Below are 22,540 nucleotides of genomic sequence, written 5' to 3' on the forward strand. Positions count from 1 at the left end.
TAGAGACGCAGTAACGTCTTGACGTAATTTTCCACACAGAGCTTGTTGTTTTCAGCGTTGGACTGCAGCACGTGTTTCCCACTGTACTGTTTGGAACTGTGTTTTTTTTTTGTATGATGTATTCCCAAATTTACATATCCAATCATTTTAGCATTGTTATCATTATCTTACGTTCCTCAAATAACAGTGAATATCATCAACTGGTTAGTTGTGGTTACACACAAAAACAATAGATTTATTGTCGAAATATTGTCTTACATCATGAGAGAGCATGGCTGACGTGAATTAAAAAATGTGAAACGTGTTTAAATCCCAACACCGCCCTCTGCCGACAGTTAATGATTATTAATAGCTGTGTATGCCTAATTATACTGTAATAATGATATGTATTGTTACAGGAGCATACACATTTAATGAACAGTATTTTAGTTATGTATGTACCAGAAAATGATAGCCTAGGGCTATACCTTGTCTAAGGAAATAAACAATTTGATTCGATTGAATGTAAAGCTTATCTCAGCGAAACAACTAGTCCTAGTTTATATCCCTAATAAATACAAAAGAACATGCTGTTGAGGATTGTATTATTTGTTAGACAGTTAGATATTGTTTCACCTCGTGCTGTTCCCTGTCCTCATGCCCCTCCCTATCGGAACCCTTTCTCTGTCCCCCACTTTTACATCACCATCCCTGCCAGAGACCTGCCTCTCAAACCTCCGGTACACTGAGATGATCAAACTATTTTTGTCTGTGTCTTCATCCTGTTGTCCTCCCACTCCCTGCCAGACGTTTGGCAGGGAGTGGTTGGTAATAACATCAAAGGGCCCTTGTGTTGTCTATCAGTCTAACAACACATCCCCCTGTCTCTGACCCCCACTTTTAGCTGATTTAATAAATTTCCCGTAGACCAACAGGTCGGGGGCCCATCTTGCCCAGGTATCACACCGAGTCAAAACAGTTAGCCTAGAGAGGGTGGTTTGTGAGTGGCTTGTAGAATATGCAGAGAAGTTGTGTAACCACGGATGGACACTGGTGGTTGTTTATGGTATTCTGTGTGAGCTTCAGCCCAGGAATAAAGTATTGAACCAAGTATTGACTCTGCAGTCTTTTGAAGAATAGGAAACTTCTTCAATGCTTACAATATTTTTGAAAATCTTTATTGATTAGGCCATCGTTCACAGATGCATGCTGAACTGTTGCTCCGAACACAGGTAGTGGTCGTATGTCATGAAAAACATTTCTTGGTGAAGCAGTATAAAGCCCATGTAAACCTTAGCACAAAGCACGCTAAAACAGGCAGATCTAAAGAGACACCCCAGAGGCGCTGTCTCCCCCCACTCCCTGAGACAGACTGCTCACTGATTGGTCACCGACTTCCCAAACAGGACCTTCAGCTCGTCCTGAGTGGTGGACTCCTTCTTCTGCATGAACTGGGCGTGGCCCTTGGTGACGCCCCATCCGGCGGGAGTGGACATGGAGGCGCAGTGGGGGCGGCCGGACGCCGGCGGGAGCTTCTCCCAGTAGTCTCGCCGAGCCCTGACGGGGAGGAAGTGAACAAGTATACACAATAAGGATGGGCGTTTGAAGGGTTGGCGGCGGCAGCCATTGGTAGCCGTGTGTGTAGGACCACAAGACCCAAGTTCAACTCTGACCTGCTGCCCTAAATTTACATTTAGATTTAGCTGACACTTTTATCCAAAGCAACTAACAACCATTCATGCACACATTCACACAGCAACGGCGGAGTCAACCACGCAGGGGGACAGCCAGTTCGTCATGCTCGTCGACGTAGCTAGGAGGAGCCAGGGATCGTACTAGCAACCTTCTGGTTACCCACCAACCCACTCTACCTCCTGAGCTAATTCCCCCCCCACCACCCTCCACGCGACATGCTGTCCCTCTCGGTCTTCCACCCACGTTTCTCTCCGTCTACATTGTCCCGTAGAGGGCACGTTTTAGCAAAAGTCTTGTCCCTTCTGCGATCCTGGCACCCAATCAACGCGCCCTGTAGGCACCAGCCCAGAACTCTCGGTTAACGTGTCTGTCTGTATTCAGGAGTCCGGTGTTGTGCTCTGTTGTACTATTACATCTGGCGCCCTGTGTCTATGTACTGTGTTTAAATGTGCGCCCCATTTAGAATATGCATTTCCTCTTTGAGGTCAATACTTAACAATCCTTCTAAAAAGTCCCATAAAGAATAGAATGTCTGAGGGGCGTCCAGCAGCAGGCAGACCGGTGTGTACCTGGCTCGGACCCAGGGCTTGGTGTGCATCTCCAGGCCACTGCCCCAGGAGCCGTGCTTTTCTGAGGCAGCCGGTAAGAACCCCCGCTCTGCCGCCAACTCCTCTGCCAGGGCCCGCGTGTGGTAGGGCTGGAAGCCACAGCAGCCTCCGATGTAGCGGATGCCGGAGTCGTAGGCGTCCCGGGCGTACTTCTGCATGTCCCACCGGGTCAGCACCCTGGGCTCCAGGGCTGTGAGGAAGAAGCAGCTGTTCATGTTCATGTTCAATATGCGATACAGCGATACTGCATAATCAATATATTGTGAGACAATCCTATAACGGTACATCAAGATAAATGTCCAACGATGAACACAAAATTACTGTGAAAAGGTTTTTCAGGTACTCGTCTTTGATTATTTAACTTCCGTTCAGGTTTCCTTCATTCACGTGTTGAGCGCCACCTCGAAGAGCAGGGAAATCTGTTCAGAGCACCTTATTTTATCAATTAAAATATCAATATTTTGGCCAATATTTCCTGTCTAACTCTTCAGGAATAAAGCATAAAAATGCAAATAAATGTATATTATATTAATATTTGGCGCCAGTGTATAGATTCTCATATCGCATGATTAGGCGTGCCTGATTAGGTGTGAGTAACGGGCGAGACCGCTCACCGAAGGGAAACTCAGGGAGGTCGATGAAGCCCTGGCAATTGCAGTCGGGGGTGTGGTAGGCCAGGGGCTGGACCATGTAGTGAGCCTTCAGCCCAGCCTTCCCCACCCCCTCCATCATCATCTTCACCGTCTTCACAGCGGTCACCGGGTCAAAGTGGCAGTTGACCCCCACTATGTCAGCTCCTATAGAAACAGGTGCAGAACAAGTCTTCTTTAACAGGGTTGATATCCTTTGGATATTGTAAAGAACCTTCTGTTGGATTGAAAACATAATAATGTTAACAAATCGAATAAATATTTTTATTATTTAAGGAATACCAAAATTAATTATATGTTATTAAAGGAATACCAAATAGTTTCAGCTAGTCCCCTCCACTTTCTATCAAATAAAAAAAATCCCTTCAGCCGCAGTGCATCATTTTCTATTTCTTTTCTCTATTTCCCTTAAGACCTTAAGAGGGACATTTTTGTCTATTTTTACACCATATCGGAAATGTTTTTAACTTTGAGATTATTATTTTTTTATGTTTGGCTCTGGTTTTCCTTTAAAGCTGGTCTTTTAAAGTAAGACACCCTAAACAAAACCTGGAAACCACACCAGTGTGCGGCGAAGGCTTGAGGGAGGGCAGCAGGTAACATCCCAGGATTAATGTTAGAATACATTCTTCACCATACCTGCTTGCACCAGTCTGACTGCACAGACTCCAGGGCTGACCCCATTCAGGTCACCTTCCGGTCCGATACACAGCGTCACGGCCACAGGCTTCCCTGTGGTCTTCAGGACCTGGACGGCCCACTCAGCCTCCTCCACATGCTCAAAGTACTGCCAGAACCACACAATACAAGCTGTCCCGTTGGTTGCACTGGCTACATGTTTAGTTCTAGCTCAAACAAACAAAAGAGTATTTTTAGTGGGAGATTACGACAGCTAAACCGCAGAAGGACAGATTTAAGAATACTTTTTTACCTGCTGCAATTGCACTTTATAATAACTCCCCATTTTAGTAAGGACAGAAGAATATTAATTTAAACTTTAGCTTGAGCTGCTTACATATATCAAACTTATATATACTTATATATGCTTAGATATATATCTCTATTTTTTTATTTGCACCTGTTTATAGCACACCTGTTTACTTGCACACCTGTATATTTGCACACATTTTGTACTGTTATCTCTGAGTAACAGCTACTTCTACTTCTACTTATGCAAATGGCCCATCCATTCCACTTTTTCTAAACTATGCAAGGTATTGTGGGCTCATGGTTTAGGTGGAATATGTATGTATACATGTGTTGTGTTGTGTTGGGTTGTGTTGTGTTGTGTGTATGTATGCTGGCTGCTGGGACGCCTACATTTCTCTGTTGAGATGACTAAAGTATATCTTATCTTATGTTTATCCTTCTGTAATCATTTTAGATCCATCTAAATGATGAATGCAGCCCTACTTTTGTACTGTACGATTTGTTTGTAAGAGTGTCCTATAAGCCGATTCGGGCTGGCCACCTATGATGGTGCAGGACACTTAAATACAATAAAATCGGAAATATGGCATACATGATAATTCCAGGAAGTCATGTTACTGCCCAATACTGATACTTGTACTGAGTGTGTTGAACGTGAATCTATGTGTGTGTATATGTGTGTATGCGTGTGCGTGTGCGTGCGTGCGTGCGTGCGTGCGTGCGTGCGTGCGTGCGTGTGTGTGTGTGTGTGTGTATGTATGCGTGCATACATGCACTGCCTCACCTCTGCGATGAGAAAGTCCACCTTCCTCTGGACATAGACCTCGATCTGCTTCATGAAGATGGCCTTTACTTCAGCCTCACTCTTGCAGCTGAGGTAAGATGGAGTCTGCGAGACGCCACCAGCCACCAGGGCGTCGCCCTCGTCCGCCACCTCCCTGGCCAGATCACACGCCGCCTCATTGATCTGCTTTCCCTGGAATTTAACACAAACTTTATTAACATAAAAGGCAAACACTGTCTCCCAGCAGGTTCTTTTCTCCTTTTTTGTGACAATATACAAATTCAAAATCTTCAAAAATTTATTTAAATATATTCAGTTGCAGATCCAAAATACAAGTGAGGTTGGTCTATTCATCGGGCGAGCTTAACTTTGTAAAGATCGGTTGGGACTTACAGTGAAACTCTGCACATTGCCCCTGTTCTCCAGTTTGTCATCACTGGCGTAGAAGGTAAACGTTTGGAGGATGTCTGCTCCTGCTCTGAGGAACTCCCGATGCAGCTGCCGCACTGAAACCACATGACAAGCATGTTCTTAACATATGTATGCATGCATGCAGGAAAGAGCTTTTAGGGAAGAGTGGGGTTCCGATCAGAAACAAAATATGAATGCAGGGTCAACAGCACCACCAGTGGTTCAAACCATGAAACCATCCCATGTAAAAGTCCTAAAAAAAATATATTTAGATATAAAATGTAGATTTTAGAGTTAGGATGTAGATTTTAGATTTAGATTGAACAGATAATTCTAATTTTATAAATGTGAAGCAAAGCTCAAACTTAATCTGGAAGTGAAGCAGGTTTTTCAGCAGCAAAAGTTTACAAACGGCCCCCATAGTGCATATTAATTCACCTTATGCCTTCTACATGCATCAAAACAAAAAACACATTTGCATCTGTAAATAGTAAAATAGCATAGTTGATAAACCAGGAGACTAAATGCGGGGTGGCTATTTGCGTGATACTGGTACCTGCTTCAGGGTGTTCTGAGGCCGCCTCCGGGGTCCAGGCTAGTTAGATCAACATATATATGGTAGAACATGAAGTACACACAGGTGGAAAGTATTCAATTAAATTCAAATTACTTTATTTTTCCGTTAGGAACTTCAGATGTGGAGGAGCAGCAGGGTGTGTCCATACCCAACAGTACATACAATAAACAAAAAAAACACGCACACACGCGCAAACATACACCATCAGCCCTGCAGAAAACAAAAATAAAAATCCTTGCCTAAGCCTAATAAATAAATAGTATTATTGCCTCCATAGTGGAGGATAAATGAATAAATAATTTAAAAAGATTCCAGGTATTAAAACAAGAGGATACAGTTCAAGGAGGGGTTAAACCATTCAAGAGTCTTATGGATGCTGGGACAAAACTTGACAGGGCTCTGTTTGTCCTTACTGTAGGGGCTCTGTATCTGCGGCCTGAGGGTAAGAGGGAATACTGGCTGTGTAGAGTGTGTGTGATGTCAAGGGTGATTTTTGTGTTGATTTTTGCTTAATCCTTTTGTTGTATATATTGATGAGGGATTCCTGCTTTTGTCCAATTATTTTGCTGCTCAGTTTGATGATTCTGTTTAGTGGGTTCCTATGGATGTTGGACAGTGCTCCAAACCAGGAAGTGATGTTAAACTTGATTATGGATTCAATGAAACATCTGTAGAATGCTGTCAGAACGGATTGGTAGACCTGGAGTTTGCGGAGTTTGCGAAGGAAAAAGAGACGTCGCTGGCACTTGGAGTGGATGATATCAGTATTTGTTTTGAAGTTGAGTTTGTGATCGATTGATGTCCCAAGTAATACAGTATTACAGAGACCAGATCACTGGTTACAAAGGAAAATCTTCAGCTTTAGTCCCCCGTTTCACAAGGTCCAACACCAAATCACCTCACTGGCCAAGTAGCCCCTAAGCTCAGCCATAACATAAGGACAAGGACAAAAAGGTCTGAAAATAATGTATGCAAAAATAATACAATGTGTGAATGGGTGCATATGGATGTGAAGTTGTGATGCATAAAGGTGACATACATATCACACTATATATATATGGGATATATGGGATACATAGATATATATATCTCACTAACCACCACCAGTGGTTAGTGAGATATATATAGATATATATATCTCACTAACCACTGGTGGTGGTTAGTGAGGTCCCCCCTTCACTGTAAAAGCGTCTTTGGGTGTCTAGAAAAGCGCTATATAAATTAAATCCATTATTATTATTATGTATGCACACATTTACTAAAACCCCCCCACACACACACACGACACGATAAAACGACCCTAAATCGGCCTTAAAGGCGGCTGCATGCTTCAGCGTTGGTGTTACGTTGTTGCGCAAAATTTACTCAAAGCAATTCATGCTCCCTTTAGGTTGCGCGTGTTGCCAAGCAATTCACCGCCAGAACAGTAGGTGGAGTAATATGTGGAGTAAAGTTTTTCGTTGAAGACGACTCATCGAGAATGACGTCTTTGTCTGTGGGAGTCGTTGGTTTGTTTATGTGCCAGATCGTGTTCTCCCCATACACAGTGAATGATGGCAACAGACAGAGGAACAGGGGTGATGAAGTTGTTGATCATTGGGGTTGTATAAATGTGCATATCTCTCTACATTTTAAAACGACATAATGTGTTGTTAAAACGACATCATGTCCAGACAGGAAGTAGTAACCAGACCAGCAGACCAATCACAGCCTTGCAGGCTGCACGGCTCGCGTAAAAGCTTACGTAAAAAAGTCTAGAAAGTCTAGAAAAATCGCCCGACGCACGCAAGACGTGAGAAGTCGCGCAAGGGGTGCGCAAGGGCGCGCAAGGGCCTCTTGCGCTTGCGCTTACGCTTACGTAACTGAGCATAAATCGGCCTTTAGTTGTTTGTTTATATCGGTTGACAAGATCATTAAAATGGCTCACAATCCCGCATCAGCTGTTTGATGTCGCGCATCAAAATAGCACTTTGCCCCTGTGGAAGGGTTCGCATAAAGGGTTCGCATAATTATGTGCCAGATCGTGTGGTAGGTGGCGGTATGAAAACAGGAAATGTGATACTCCAGACAGGAAGTAGTAACCAGACGAGCAGACCAATCACAGCCTTGCAAAAAAAAATCGCCCGGCGCACGCAAGACGTGAGAAGTCGCGCAAGGGGTGCGCAAGGGCGCGCAAGGGCCTCTTGCGCTTACGCTTACGTAACTGAGCATAAATCGGCCTTTAGTTGTTTGTTTACGTTCGCTGTACAGCGCCGCGCCAATCAACTGTGACTGGCTTGCTGCAGAGCGTGAGCGTCTTAAGGCCGATTTAAAGCGGCTGCATGCTTCAGCATTGGTCTTACATTGTTGCGCAAAATTTACTCAAAGCAATTCATGCTCCCTTTTAGGTTGCGCGTGTTGCGCGTGTTGCCAAGTCCCACCATACACGCACAAATTTTTCATTCACTACACACTCACGCTTTCAAATTTCATTCACTCAAAGAGGCTACTGAATTTATGTTTCATACAGAACATGAACACTTATGTTTCACATAGAACGTGAACACAAAACATTATGTAATTAATTCAAATAGGCTAACACTAAAACAAATAAGGCCAGTAGGCCTAATAGAACGAATATCGGGTGACAAGATCATTAAAATGGCTCACAATCAGCTGTTTGATGTCGCGCATCAAAATAGCACTTTGCCCCTGTGGAAGGGTTCGCATAAAGGGTTCGCATAATTATGTGCCAGATCGTGTGGTAGGTGGCGGTATGAAAACAGGAAATGTGATACTCCAGACAGGAAGTAGTAACCAGACGAGCAGACCAATCACAGCCTTGCAGGCTGCGCGGCTCGCGTAAAAGCTTACGTAAAAAATGACGCAAGTCTAGAAAAATCGCCCGACGCACGCAAGACGTGAGAAGTCGCGCAAGGGGTGCGCAAGGGCGCGCAAGGGCCTCTTGCGCTTGCGCTTACGCTTACGTAACTGAGCATAAATCGGCCTTTAGGGTCGTTTTAGACGCAGAGACGTAAGCACGTAATTTACACAAGGGACTTGTTTTAGACAAGTTTTGATTTACGGTTCCTTTAAGGTTCCTTAAGGATTGCGCGTGTTGCAAGGGGATTCTCCGCCAGAACAGTAGGGGGAGCAACGAACAAATCTGTGGGCGTGGAAGTGGAAATCGCTGGCTTGTTTATATTTATGCACTTCCAGTATTTTCGACGAGAGTAGCAGTAGCTAAGTTTAGGCAGAGCCCGTCTACGAAGAGCCTGGGCACTCCCTATACGCCCCATTGTACCGATTTTGGTTGTAGTTCCATGAGACATCCACTGGGGGTGATTGCGGGCGAGTCCAGATTGAATGGGAGTCTATGGGGCTAAACGGCTAATTATGCCTCTTTCACCTGCTTGTCGTTGAAATATCACAAATTTTATTGTAGATTCCGCAAGTTCAATATAGATTATGGTTCAAAAGTCGAATGAGTGAGTACTTATGTCCTTTCGATTTCTTACAGTTTGGGCCGTTGTTGGCCATACACGCTAGCATTCTGCTAATGAATGCTGATTGGTCAGGGACGGACTTGCGACTGATTACGACCAGAGACCCCTCTTACGGCATCTGAAGCTGAAGAGCAATCAGAAACGTGTTAACTCAATTTTTGAGTACTGTATTTATATTTTCCTGCAGGTCCTTTTATTTTTTAGATAGTATGTATGGTGAAAGTACATGGGCATAAATGGAATTTCTTCCATTTCTTGTGTTCAATGTTCAATGTGTTATATACATGGTAGGTACGGTATGACCACCTTAAATAATACAGTCAATATCCCGCTCAATATCATTTAATCTGTCATTGTCTATTTTTCGAAAACAAAGATAGTTTAAAAAAGAAATGCCTCGTAAATGTGCAATGATAAACTGCACTTACAGTGGAAACGGATTGTCCGTCTTTTCGTTTACCAAGGACAGAAAAAGGTAACGTTCTTGCTTGCTCCTGTATGAATGGTCCTAGGCTACCTGAGGCTTCACCTGGTAAGGAAAGTTGCGCTGGAGCCCGGGTAATATCGCACATGGCTTATTCAAGTTGCGCGCTAGACATTCTCTAAAGTGTCGAGACTCAAGCACTTAACTTACCTTAACCGATTGTTCCATACAAATGGTTAGTTAACGATTTAACAACTTCAACATCTGCTATTACAGTCGTTATTTTTTTGTAGGACTTGGGCTAATGACCTTGCACAGAGGGAAAACCATCTACACCACTTGTCATTGATTTCTATGCATTCACTGATCTTTACAGATGGGTTTGTTTTAAGCCATTGAATATACCGTAATTGCTCTGCCATGCAACACATTATAAGCTACACATGTTTGTTAAATGAGAAATATGGTCTGGGTCACATTGAAACAGTAACAGTTGCATAACAGTAATTATACAAACATTATACCAACATTGCAACAGGCAAGTTTATTCAAACATCACACTAACAAGAACACAATAAGAACAGTAACTAATAAAAAAAAAAGAGAAATGATTTAACAACACTGAAAAGGACAGAGGAAGAAGACTTGTCCGTTGTCACAGCATCAAGGTCCGACTGTAGAGATCAAGAAAGGAAGAGGCATGAGGAGAACAACAGAACACTGCTCTCTAGCAGATTGTTTACTGATGTAAACTAAATTGATGCAGTCTTAAAATTATGATTCTAATCCAGGTTTCTATTTTAGGAGAAAGAAATGGCAAGTAACATACATATGTAAAACATTCGCGCATTTCTTTTTTTTACATTAGCTCACTAAAACTCTGTAACTAGGGCAAAAAAAAAGCCTTACCTCCAACAGCTGGTGTTATCGTTGCGGGACAAGGGAAGTGCTTTAGAAACTGCCGTAAAGCAGTACCTCTGACAGTATTACAGTGTGTGACGTCATCGCATGTTTTTAACGCCTTTTTAGAACAGATACGTGACCTTAAAAAATGCAATATTCAGCTGAGTTTATTATCTTAGCCCCACCCTTTGATAGCAACTTTAAAATTACTTGACAAAAAATTACATCGTGAGAAAAGTGGATTCTGAGGATAAAACCCCATTGGCTCCCATTCATTCTGGACTCGCCTACGAGCGCCCCGCGTGGTCAAAGATTATTACTGCAACCAGTCCAGAAAACCGGAACTTAAGGCCGATATATGCTCTGTTTTAGACGTAACGCGTAAGCACGTAAGATACATAACCCCCCCTTGCGCGGTAAAATACCCCCCCTTACGTGCTTAAGTGCGTCGCCCAAAATTCCTGACTATGCGACTAAAACACTACGGCCCTACGCAGCTCGCAAAGACTGTGATTGGCCAGCTAACCACATCCTTTCAGGAGTCTCACATTTCCGGTTGTTCAGAGTGTGGAAAAAGACCGCTAACCTAAACTTAGCTACTGCTACTCTCGTCGAAAATACTGGAAGTGCATAAATATAAACAAGCCAGCGATTTCCACTTCCACGCCCACAGATTCGTTCGTTGCTCCCCCTACTGTTCTGGCGGAGAATCCCCTTGCAACACGCGCAATCCTTAAGGAACCGTAAATCAAAACTTGTCTAAAACAAGTCCCTTGTGTAAATTACGTGCTTACGTCTCTGCGTCTAAGACGACCCTAAATCGGCCTTAACCCGCGAGTGCCAGTTCTCCTCATATTAGACATTCTCTGGTTTAGGTTAGCGGTCTTTTTCCACACTCTGAACAACCGGAAATGTGAGACTCCTGAAAGGATGTGGTTAGCTGGCCAATCACAGTCTTTGCGAGCTGCGTAGGGCCGTAGTGTTTTAGTCGCATAGTCAGGAATTTTGGGCGACGCACTTAAAGGGACTCTCACCTTTGTTGCATTTGAGAATTACAGCACATTCAAATCATCCCGCCTTCCTCCAATGCCCCACCCCCTAAGCGTTATTTTTTAGAGTACTGTAACGACCTCGCCGGTGACATAATGATGTCGAGTCATTAGTAGTTGAAGGTAGTTTTAATGAACCAAAACCAGGTCACTGAAACCCGTAACATTGTAACCAACGGCAGAAAACCGACACAAAACAAACCCCGGTTACCCCGGCAACCCCCAACACGGTCTCACTCGCGTGCAGGCCCCCACCCTCCTGTTCTTACAAGGCCCTCCCCCAGCTGACCTAATGATTCGCCCCCACGCTGATTGACAAGAAGAACATTACAATACATGCACATAGAACAACTAATGTAACGAAATATAATGTAACACATAACACACAAACTATTTAACTGTCCCAGGGTCGCTACAGTACAAAAGTTCTAGACTCCCATGGGTTATGTTTAGACTCCCATGGGTTATGTTTAGACTCCCAGGGGTCATAATATCTACCAGGGGTCTAGTAAACAAGACATTTTGCAGGTGGCTCACTGTAATTTTATGGGCTTCGCGTGATACCGTTTTGAGGCCCCATGTTGAAGGACAGTGGTCCCACTGAGTATAAAGGTGTATGAGCATTGCAAACAGAGTAGCGGGACAGAGTAGCGGGACAACGTAGCGTCTGAGGCCGAAATGGGTCCCCTAATCGGACTGAATAGTGCGGTTGTTTGCCAACGGTCTGGAGGTCTTCCTGGAGCTCCAGATTAGCGGGACAACGTCGCGTCTGAGCCCGAAATGGGTCCCGTAATCGGACTGAGTGTGGCGGTTGGTTGCCAATGGTCTGGAGGTCTTCCTGGAGCTCCAGAGTAGCGGGACAACGTCGCGTCTGAGTCCGAAATGGGTCCCGTAATCGGACTGAGTGTGGCGGTTGGTTGCCAACGGTCTGGAGGTCTTCTTGGAGCTCCAGAGTAGCGGGACAACGTCGCGTCTGAGTCCGAAACGGGTCCCCTAATCGGACTGAGTGGTGCGGTTGGTTGCCAACGGTCTGGAGGTCCTGAGAATCATCCAGGGGAGCGGGACCACTTGGCTTCTGAGGCCGAATCGGGTCCCCTTGTCGGACTGAATGGTGCAGTTGGTGGCCAACAGTCTGGAGGTCTTCCTGAGGCTCCAGTAGGGATGCACCGATCCGCTTTTTTCACCTCCGATACCGATACCGATATCTGAGGTTTAGTATCGGCCGATACCGATCCGATACCGATATAGAAAAACAGCGCGAAATTATGGCTACAAACTGTAAGTTTCATTGAGGGGAAAAGACTGGGATCATGAGACTTGAATTTTTGGAGGTGCTTTATAAGGTTTGTGGTATTAAAGCTAGAAGGTTTAGTACCACCCCTCGGGACATTTACTTTGCATATGTTGCATGTAGCCGTGGAGCTTGCTGGCTTAGGTAAAGTGAAATAGCTCCAGATAGCAGATCCTTTTGCTCGCTCCATTTTGCAATCACTGTAGGCTCCGCACGGCGTGTTGCTTGTTTATGACGTCACTCACAGCGCACAGCATAGAAACTGAATAGATCAGCCAATAGATATAAATACACTTTTATTAATCCCGTGAGAACATTTTCGTGGGAAATTCAATTATCAAAGCAGCAAGGTAGTAGGAATAGGATTCAAGTATGTACATAAACGTAAAAAAAATAAATAATAATAATTCGGCCCATTTGTCACCGATACCCGATCTAGAAATGTCTTCAATATCGGTACCGATACCGATACAAATATCGGATCGGTGCATCCCTAGGCTCCAGAGGAGGGTAACTCTGTGAGTCCGAGTCCGAGATGAGTCCCCTAATTGGACTGAATGGTGCAGTTGGTGGCCAACAGTCTGGAGGTCTTCCGGAGGCTCCAGAGGAGGGTAACTCTGAGTCCGAGTCCGAGATGAGTCCCCTAATCGGACTGAATGGTGCAGTTTCAGTACGCCGTGGACCACTTTGGTCTGCCATCGTCAGTCGCTACGGTCGCTACTCGCTACTGTCTGCCGTGAAATCAAAACAAACCCTCTAGTTGAGGACGCGCCTTGATGACGCGGGCCCGAATGCGCCACAAGAAGCAGACGGAAAACCTTATATATCCATGCAGCAAACAGACAGGTCTGTCGGCCGATAAGGTCATTCGGTCCGAAGAATTTTATTGGTTGAAGTTTTCACTAAATATTATGAGAGTAAAATAATTGTTTGTTTTCACTCCTGGTGGGTCTGTCTTGCATATTAGAGTGTTATTACCTTATTAATACCAATTGAACCTTATCCAAAAAAGTGTAAAAATGCAACAAAGGTGAGAGTCCCTTTAAGCACGTAAGGGGGGATATTTTACCGCGCAAGGGGGGGGTTATGTTATGTATCTTACGTGCTTACGCGTTACGTCACAGAGCATATATCGGCCTTTAGGAATACCCGGTCAATATAATGGATATAATATGGACACATAAGACAATCAATATTCGGTAGGCCTATTTCTTATGGATTTATTCAACAAATTCCCTGAAAAGATGCACGTTCCAGGATGAATTGAAAAGCTCCCGTAAGGGCTGAGATGGCAGAGAACAGCTGATTTGGAACGGAGCAACAGCTGTTCGCTTTCACGGGGAATAACTATGGAACTTCAACCTACTTGCCTACTAATTAACGTTCGAAAACTATTAAATCTTCAACAAAATATGCAGATACTGTCAAAATCGGTTCCAGGGAGTATATAGGGATTATTAATGTTGTTTTTGATGGTGTTATTTTTCTGGAACGAGTATTCAAATATTCGCTCGGAAAAACCAACGAGTAGGCCTATTCGAAGACTGAAAAATGGCATTCGGGCCAGCCCTAGATCCTATTCGAACAATAAAAGTTGAAAACCACAGTTTGTGTTTTGCAAAACGGCGTTGGAAACACCAGGGTATTGGCTCGGGATATGTAGGCCTAATACTAATACACAGAGGACAAAGAACAGTGTTGGCAATTTAACACAATCTTGACATCAACAAAGTTTACCAGACAAACAATGCCAGACTGTAAAGGGGGTACGAAATGAAACGAGGTACTGAGCATCAGCCTTTTGAAGACGAGCAAGGGCTGCTGGTATGTTATGCTGCATTAAAAAAAGAAGAAAAAAACAAGCACCCAGAGGAGAATTGCATCTGCCAAATCCTGACCACCAGTAAACACTTGCGAAGGACCAATGTAGACTTCACTCGTTACAACATCATAAGAAAATTGTCCGCAAATAAAATCCCCTTCAGTTTAGGATAATCAGGTTATGCGAGAACATATTTATGTCAGGATAGGCGTACCAGGCTCCAAGTCGTCACATATCTCAACCAGACAAAACAACTATAACCACATTGGCATAGCAATCGCACCGTGTGTAGCTGCTACTAGCTGCAATCTATATATACAATGCATACTAACTGGAGCACCTGCACCAACCAGAATCAGATCACAATCGCTTAGGACCGTGGGAAACCTTTGGCCAGGTCATCACGATTCACGAGCAAACAGAACCAGCAGCAAAGTTTACGTAAACCAATTTCTTACCTTATGTGGCCCTCCACATATGGAAGCATATATGTAGCAAAATTCAAATGGCAATGCAATTTGCAATTCAATAAGTAATTACGTTATGCAATTGACAATGCATTATGCAATTTCATAATGTAATTTGTAAATACGTTATTCAAAGTGTATTTTAATATGCAAAGTGACAATGCTATCCTCAATTAAATTTGCAAAAGTTATAACAATAAAAATACAATAACATTTTGTCAAATTCTTTGAGTTCCTTTATTCAAATTGAAAAGCTATAGCGTCCCCGTGATTGCAATCCACTTCGCCACGCTCCGTGTGTTGCGATATTCAAATGACATTTCAATCCGCAAAACGGAATCCAAAACGGAATCCAAAGAGGAAATCCAAAGAGGAATCCAAAGAGGAATCCAAAAAGCCAATATGCAAAGTGGCAAACGTATCAGCCACCAGCGGGAACTACGTCACTTTCTAGTGTGTCAGACTGTTTTATGTGTGGGGGGAGGGAGTTCCAGAGCCTGGGTGCTGAACTATGGAAGCATATATGTAGCAAAATTCAAATGGCAATGCAATTTGCAATTTGCAATTCAATAAGTAATTACGTTATGCAATTGACAATGCATTATGCAATTTCATAATGTAATTTGTAAATACGTTATTCAAAGTGTATTTTAATATGCAAAGTGACAATGCAATCCTCAATTACATTTGCAAAAGTTATAACAATAAAAATACAATAACATTTTGTCAAATTCTTTGAGTTCCTTTATTCAAATTGAAAAGCTATAGCGTCCCCGTGATTGCAATCCACTTCGCCACGCTCCGTGTGTTGCGATATTCAAATGACATTTCAATCCGCAAAACGGAATCCAAAACGGAATCCAAAGAGGAAATCCAAAGAGGAATCCAAAGAGGAATCCAAAAAGTCAATATGCAAAGTGGCAAACGTATCAGCCACCAGCGGGAACTACGTCAGTTTCTATTGTGTCAGACTGTTTTATGTGTGGGGGGAGGGAGTTCCAGTCAGAGCCTGGGTGCAGAACAGCTGAATGACCGGGCACCCATTCGTAATGAGTCGTGATGTGGGGATACAGTTGTCCAGCAGAGGTTGACCGGAGGGAGCGGGAGGGAGTGTATTCTTGGAGGAGGTCCCAGAGGTAACTGGGGGCTAGGTTCTGGAGAGCTTTGTAGGTGAGGAGTGGGTGGAGACGGTGGGTCTCCCGACCCTATGTTTCGCACCCAGTGCCTGTAGCACTTTGGAAATCTTTGTGTTTACCACACTGGCGTCAAAACGTACCCGTGAGGATAAGTCGTCTATCCTATCTCCCAGAACACGCACTCTATCTACTGCATCTGTGTCTTCAACACGATTGTTCTCCACATCATCGGCCAAACTTCGGAGCGTATCAATAATCTCCATTGGTGACCATGGACCTGACACATACGAACTAGAAGTGAACAAGGAAATTACGAGCAAGTGACGTAGTTCCCGCCCAGACGCTGATTGGCTGATACGTTTGCCACTTTGCATATTGACTTTTTGGATTCCTCTTTGGATTCTGTTTTGGATTCCGTTTTGCGGATTGAAATGTCATTTGAATATCGCAACACACGGAGCGTGGCGAAGTGGATTGCAATCACGGGGACGCTATAGCTTTTCAATTTGTATAAAGGAACTCAAAGAATTTGACAAAATGTTATTCTATTTGTATTGTTAGAACTTTTGCAAATTTAATTGAGGATTGCATTGTCACTTTGCATTTTAAAATACACTTTGAATAACGTATTTACAAATTACATTATAAAATTGCATAATGCATTGTCAAATGCATAATGTAATTCCAAATTGCATTGCCATTTGAATTTTGCTACATATATGCTTCCATACGATTGTTCTCCACATCATCGGCCAAACTTCGGAGCGTATCAATAATCTCCATTGGTGACCATGGACCTGACACATACGAAAGAACTAGAAGTGAACAAGGAAATTACGAGCAAGTGACGTAGTTCCCGCCCAGACGCTGATTGGCTGATACGTTTGCCACTTTGCATATTGACTTTTTGGATTCCTCTTTGGATTCCTCTTTGGATTCCGTTTTGGATTCCGTTTTGCGGATTGAAATGTCATTTGAATATCGCAACACACGGAGCGTGGCGAAGTGGATTGCAATCACGGGGACGCTATAGCTTTTCAATTTGTATAAAGGAACTCAAAGAATTTGACAAAATGTTATTCTATTTGTATTGTTAGAACTTTTGCAAATTTAATTGAGGATTGCATTGTCACTTTGCATTTTAAAATACACTTTGAATAACGTATTTACAAATTACATTATAAAATTGCATAATGCATTGTCAAATGCATAATGTAATTCCAAATTGCATTGCCATTTGAATTTTGCTACATATATGCTTCCATATTATGTGGCCCTCCACATGCAGGCTAGATGACGTATCCATATCGTTATCCAGTGTCACAAACATACTTTTTATGGGAAGCAAAAGGACCGGCTATTTTCTGAATAAAAATGACAATTTTGGCTGTCTGTCTTGAAACTTCTCCAGTGCGTTCACACCAAACGCAACGGGACGACAAGATCCCATACAAAGTGAACGTATAGACGCGTATCGGGCGAATTTTTTTGATTTGTCGTGCCACACTTTCGCCGTGCACGGGCGAGCACGTTCACGAGGATTTGTGGCGCGACAAATTCCCTCGAGTTGAAATATTTCAACTTTGACACGAATTTTGCATTCAACAGCGTGGCCACTGAGTGACATGTGTAACGTAACAGCCAATCAGCGTTCAACCGTCAAACTCAGTGCAGTGCAGTCCGGGGTGACATGCAGCATGGAGGAGAAAGTGATTGTTGCCGTTTGCGACTCTCGGAGCTCTATATATAATAGTATATAATATAATATAATTGTATATATAATATCACGGCCAAAAGCTCTAATAGGTTTAGAGCTAAATGGTCCCGCCCCCAGGAACGTTTTCAGATTCGACTGTCAGGAGTTTCAAAACGAGTGGCGTCAGAACACTGCCAATATTCACGTGACTCAAAGCTTGCGCTCAAATCTCTGAACAGTCAGTGCTGAAAAGTCAGTTCTGAAAAAATACGTTGCAATGTCGTAAACATACACCTTTACAAGTTTTTAAAACTAAATATTCAACCTTTCAAAACGTATTTCTCAATGTATGAACACCTGTTTGCAGAATCCCATTTACAAGGTTTCAAAACCGGGCAACAATGAAATACACCGTTAGAACAGTGCCAGATTTGAAACTCTGCAAATGCGCTGGTGAAATTGTTTGAACTTTGAAAATGTGTTGGTGAAAATGATGAAGAAGATAAAATAGAACACAAAATCATGTTTACAGATGTTTGAATTTTATTTATATATTTTTTCAGGTTATAATCTCTTTTTTCAGTGTTGCAAAACCTTTTTTACAAGGTGTTGAGTTTTCAAACCCAGACTTACAAGCCTTTGAAACTTTTTTTTTCAGGTTTGAATTATGGCAGGAAACTGACTCCATAGCTTCTCGGGAGTCGGGGTTTGTTTACCGGCGTATCTATGGGTTCCGGTGTTACACCGAATTCTGCGACCCGTCGAAATGTGTGACCCCAGAGGGCGCTGTTGCACATTTTCTGCAACATGCACGAGTTTGAAGCTAGACTCGGAATGGGTACATTCATTTTGTGACACCGGGCAAGAATTCTTTCTTGAAAGCGTCTTGCTGACTGTAGCGTCTCATGGGGAAAGAACGGTGATTGACCGTAAACACCTTATCCATTCTATGGGTCTGTGAAATGCAAATGAAATCAAATGTAGCCTATTTATTAAGCACATTTTATGTTTTTGTTGTAAAGCCCACCGTTTTTATTTGTATGCCCACCGTTATTATTATTTTTTACTGCAGTTTATGAAATAAATATGAACTAATGCCACAATTATTCATGTCTGCGATCATCACAGAGTCCACAAGCAACGCAGTTCGCAATCAACGATGGCACATTAGCGCACCGTCGAATTCTGCGCCCACACTGTAAATGCAGGAAAAATGAGGCAAACCCCAACCAAATGTTTTCAGGTCATTTGTCGTCCTCATATCTGTATTTGGACACAATTATTCATGTCTGCGATCATCACAGAGTCCACAAGCAGCAGGTCGCAATCCCCGATGGGTCACAATCCATGACAGCAGACCGTCGAAATCTGCGACCACTGTAAATGCGGGGAAAATGAGTCAAACCCCAACCAAATGTTTTCAGGTCATTTGTCGTCCTCATATCTGTATGTGCACACAATTATTCATGTCTGCGATCATCACAGAGTCCACAAGCAGCAGGTCGCAATCCCCGATGGGTCACAATTCATGACAGCAGACCGTCGAAATCTGCGACCACACAAATGCGGGGAAAATGAGTCAAACCCCAACCAAATGTTTTCAGGTCATTTGTCGTCCTCATATCTGTATGTGCCCACAATTATTCATGTCTGCGATCATCACAGAGTCCACAAGCAGCAGGTCGCAATCCCCGATGGGTCACAATTCATGACAGCAGACCGTCGAAATCTGCGACCACACTGTAAATGGTTTCAGCGGCCCTCACAACCCCCACCACCACCCCACCCCTTTCTATGTGCATATAGAGTGGCGAAGTCACGCCCCTTCCGGTAGGGCTCATGGGACCTATGAGATCGAAAAATATGAATGGGTGTCAATGGAGAGAAAATAATTATTTTCTGGTCCCGGTCTTTATATGCCCTGGATTACACATATGTTGTTTGTGGATTTAAAGGATAATTTTTCATGCAAAGAGTTCGACCGTTTATTGTGCAATTGTTCAGATAAAGGCTGTAGAGAAAACACAACGAGAAAGACTACACGGCTCGTATGTGACGTCACACTCCCTGCGACTGGCGTGGAGAAGACCGACAATCTTCCCATCGGCATAACTGAAACTCTGCACGTGCCCCGACTTATAATGGTTTTCACCTCTTTCGATGCTTTTATCCTCCCCTTGGAAAAAGCGGTGAAGTGGGGCAGAGAGATCGCCATCTCTGTGCCGAGTTCCAAGGGCGGGTGTGGTGACGTATATCATATGCGTCGAGAGCAGCGAAGAGCTGTAGTTCACAAAGCGGCCTCACATAAAACCTAAAATTATCAAACTTCTTCACGAACATTTTTAGTTTTCTTTGCATGAAAAATTATCATTTAAATCCATAAACAACATATGTGTAATCCAGGGCATATAAAGACTGGGACCAGAAAATAATTATTTTCTCTCCATTGACACCCATTCATATTTTTCGATCTCATAGGTCCCATGAGCCCTACCGGAAGGGGCGTGACTTCGCCACTCTATTGTATATAGTTGTATTGTATATAGGGCCTAGTTCTCTGCAAACCTATGGTGGCATCATGCCTTCAGTGTGCATATTGTATATAGTTCTCTGCAAACCTATGGTGGCATCATGCCTTCAGTGTGCATATTGTATGTAGTTCTCTGCAAACCTGTGGTGGCATCATGCCTTCAGTGTGCATATTGTATGTAGTTCTCTGCAAACCTATGGTGGCATCATGCCTTCAGTGTGCATATTGTATATAGTTCTCTGCAAACCTATGGTGGCATCATGCCTTCAGTGTGAAACTGCTGCTCATAAAGTGTTGAAACTTGTCTTGAAACTGCTGCTAATAAAGTCTACGTTGTGGTGGTTAACTTTCTGATAACGGTTGTCAATCTGTTTATATTCACGGAATTCAAATTGGATCCAATCAGACACATCCAACGTCATACTGTTAATATGATGAAGCAGGTAGGTTAAGTGACCCATCGTGGATTGCGACCTGCTGCTTGTGGACTCTGTGATGATCGCAGACATGAATAATTGTGTGCACATACAGATATGAGGACGACAAATGACCTGAAAACATTTGGTTGGGGTTGACTCATTTTCCCCGCATTTACAGTGTGGTCGCAGATTTCGACGGTCTGCTGTCATGAATTGTGACCCATCGGGGATTGCGACCTGCTGCTTGTGGACTCTGTGATGATCGCAGACATTAATAATTGTGTGCACATACAGATATGAGGACGACAAATGACCTGAAAACATTTGGTTGGGGTTTGACTCATTTTCCCCGCATTTACAGTGTGGTCGCAGATTTCGACGGTCTGCTGTCATGAATTGTGACCCATCGGGGATTGCGACCTGCTGCTTGTGGACTCTGTGATGATCGCAGACATGAATAATTGTGTCCAAATACAGATATGAGGACGACAAATGACCTGAAAACATTTGGTTGGGGTTTGCCTCATTTTTCCTGCATTTACAGTGTGGTTGCAGAATTCGACGGTGCGCTAGATTGATTGTGGCATCGTTGATTGCGACCTGCGTTGCTTGTGGACTCTGTGATGATCGCAGACATGAATAATTGTGGCATTAGTTCATATTTATTTCATAAACTGCAGTAAAAAATAATAATAACGGTGGGCATACAAATAAAAACGGTGGGCATTATAACAAAAACATAAAATGTGCTTAATAAATAGTCTACATTTGATTTCATTTGCATTTCACATTGCATTTAGTAGGCCTACGGTCAATCACCGTTCTTTCCCCATAAGACGCTATACAGTCAGTAAGACGCTTTCAAGAAAGAAAGCATTGCCCGGTGTCACAAAACGAATGTACCCATTCCGAGTAGCTTCAAACTCGTGCATGTTGCAGAAAAATGTGCAACAGCGCCCTCTGGGGTCACACATTTCGGCGGGTCGCAGAATTCGGTGTAACACCGGTCTTGTGTGTTCCAACGGTTTATTAGGTAGGCCTATCTAATAAATGATGTCTTCGAGCGCGCCTATCGCATGATTTTAGATTTCGGTTGAGTTTGTGGGGATTTTTTCGGTTTGCACATTTTTAAAACTGGTGGGGACAAAATTCGTGTTTCAAATAGTGGGGGGGACATGTCCCCCCCGTCCCCCGTAATCGACGCCTATGCGCCCTGAGCAGCTTGCGGCCACGGTACCATGCGCTCTGTTTAGAGTGGATGTATCGCAATGGCGAGGCGCACACAGCCTTTGGCCGTGTTCTATAAATATTCTAGAACACACCGGATGCTCCGGCGGGAGTCCTGGAGCTCTATATCTTAATTATATCATATTATACATAGATATCTAAATCATATAATGTATATTATCACGACCAAATGCTGTGTGCGCCTTCAGACGATATTATAAATCTCAAACGACTGCGTCGGGTTCTCCGACGTCTCTGGTTCTTCCACTTCCACATCAATCTGAAGTAGACTGAACCGCATGCTGCCCGCTGCCGGGTGGTGGTGCCTCGCGGCAGCGGGCAGCATGTCGCAGTTCATGTACTTCAGCGAGTCAAAGCCAAAGTTCCTCTCCCCCATTTCCTACTCAACCATGGCTGAGAAAACCCTAACTACAGTCTCGTTGTGGATATACCAGAG

The 22,540-nt window shown here is 43.5% G+C and overlaps 1 protein-coding gene across 1 annotated transcript; it reads right to left on the reverse strand.

Moving 5' to 3' along the window:
• Positions 1-1,141: 1,141 nt before the first annotated feature.
• LOC132454878 (betaine--homocysteine S-methyltransferase 1-like) lies at positions 1,142-6,565 on the reverse strand. The gene is made up of 8 exons (XM_060048425.1): positions 6,538-6,565; positions 5,614-5,652; positions 5,040-5,152; positions 4,647-4,838; positions 3,572-3,719; positions 2,897-3,079; positions 2,244-2,472; positions 1,142-1,536 (listed from the first exon to the last, which is right to left on the reverse strand). Exons 1-8 carry the CDS (start codon positions 6,563-6,565, stop codon positions 1,356-1,358), a joined length of 1,113 nt encoding a protein of 370 aa, XP_059904408.1. The 3' UTR covers positions 1,142-1,355.
• Positions 6,566-22,540: the final 15,975 nt, after the last annotated feature.

This window comes from Gadus macrocephalus, chromosome 4 (assembly GCF_031168955.1).
Source record: "Gadus macrocephalus chromosome 4, ASM3116895v1".
Classification (NCBI taxonomy): Eukaryota; Metazoa; Chordata; class Actinopteri; order Gadiformes; family Gadidae; genus Gadus; species Gadus macrocephalus.

Coding starts and splice junctions, on each gene's coding strand:
- LOC132454878 (XM_060048425.1), bottom strand. CDS start 6,565: ATGGCTGAGCTTAGGGGCTACTTGGCCA. Junction 5,653..6,537: donor GCTTAGGGGCTACTTGGCCA/GTGAGGTGATTT, acceptor TGATCTAACTAG/CCTGGACCCCGGAGGCGGCC. Junction 3,080..3,571: donor AGTCAGACTGGTGCAAGCAG/GTATGGTGAAGA, acceptor CTGTTTCTATAG/GAGCTGACATAGTGGGGGTC.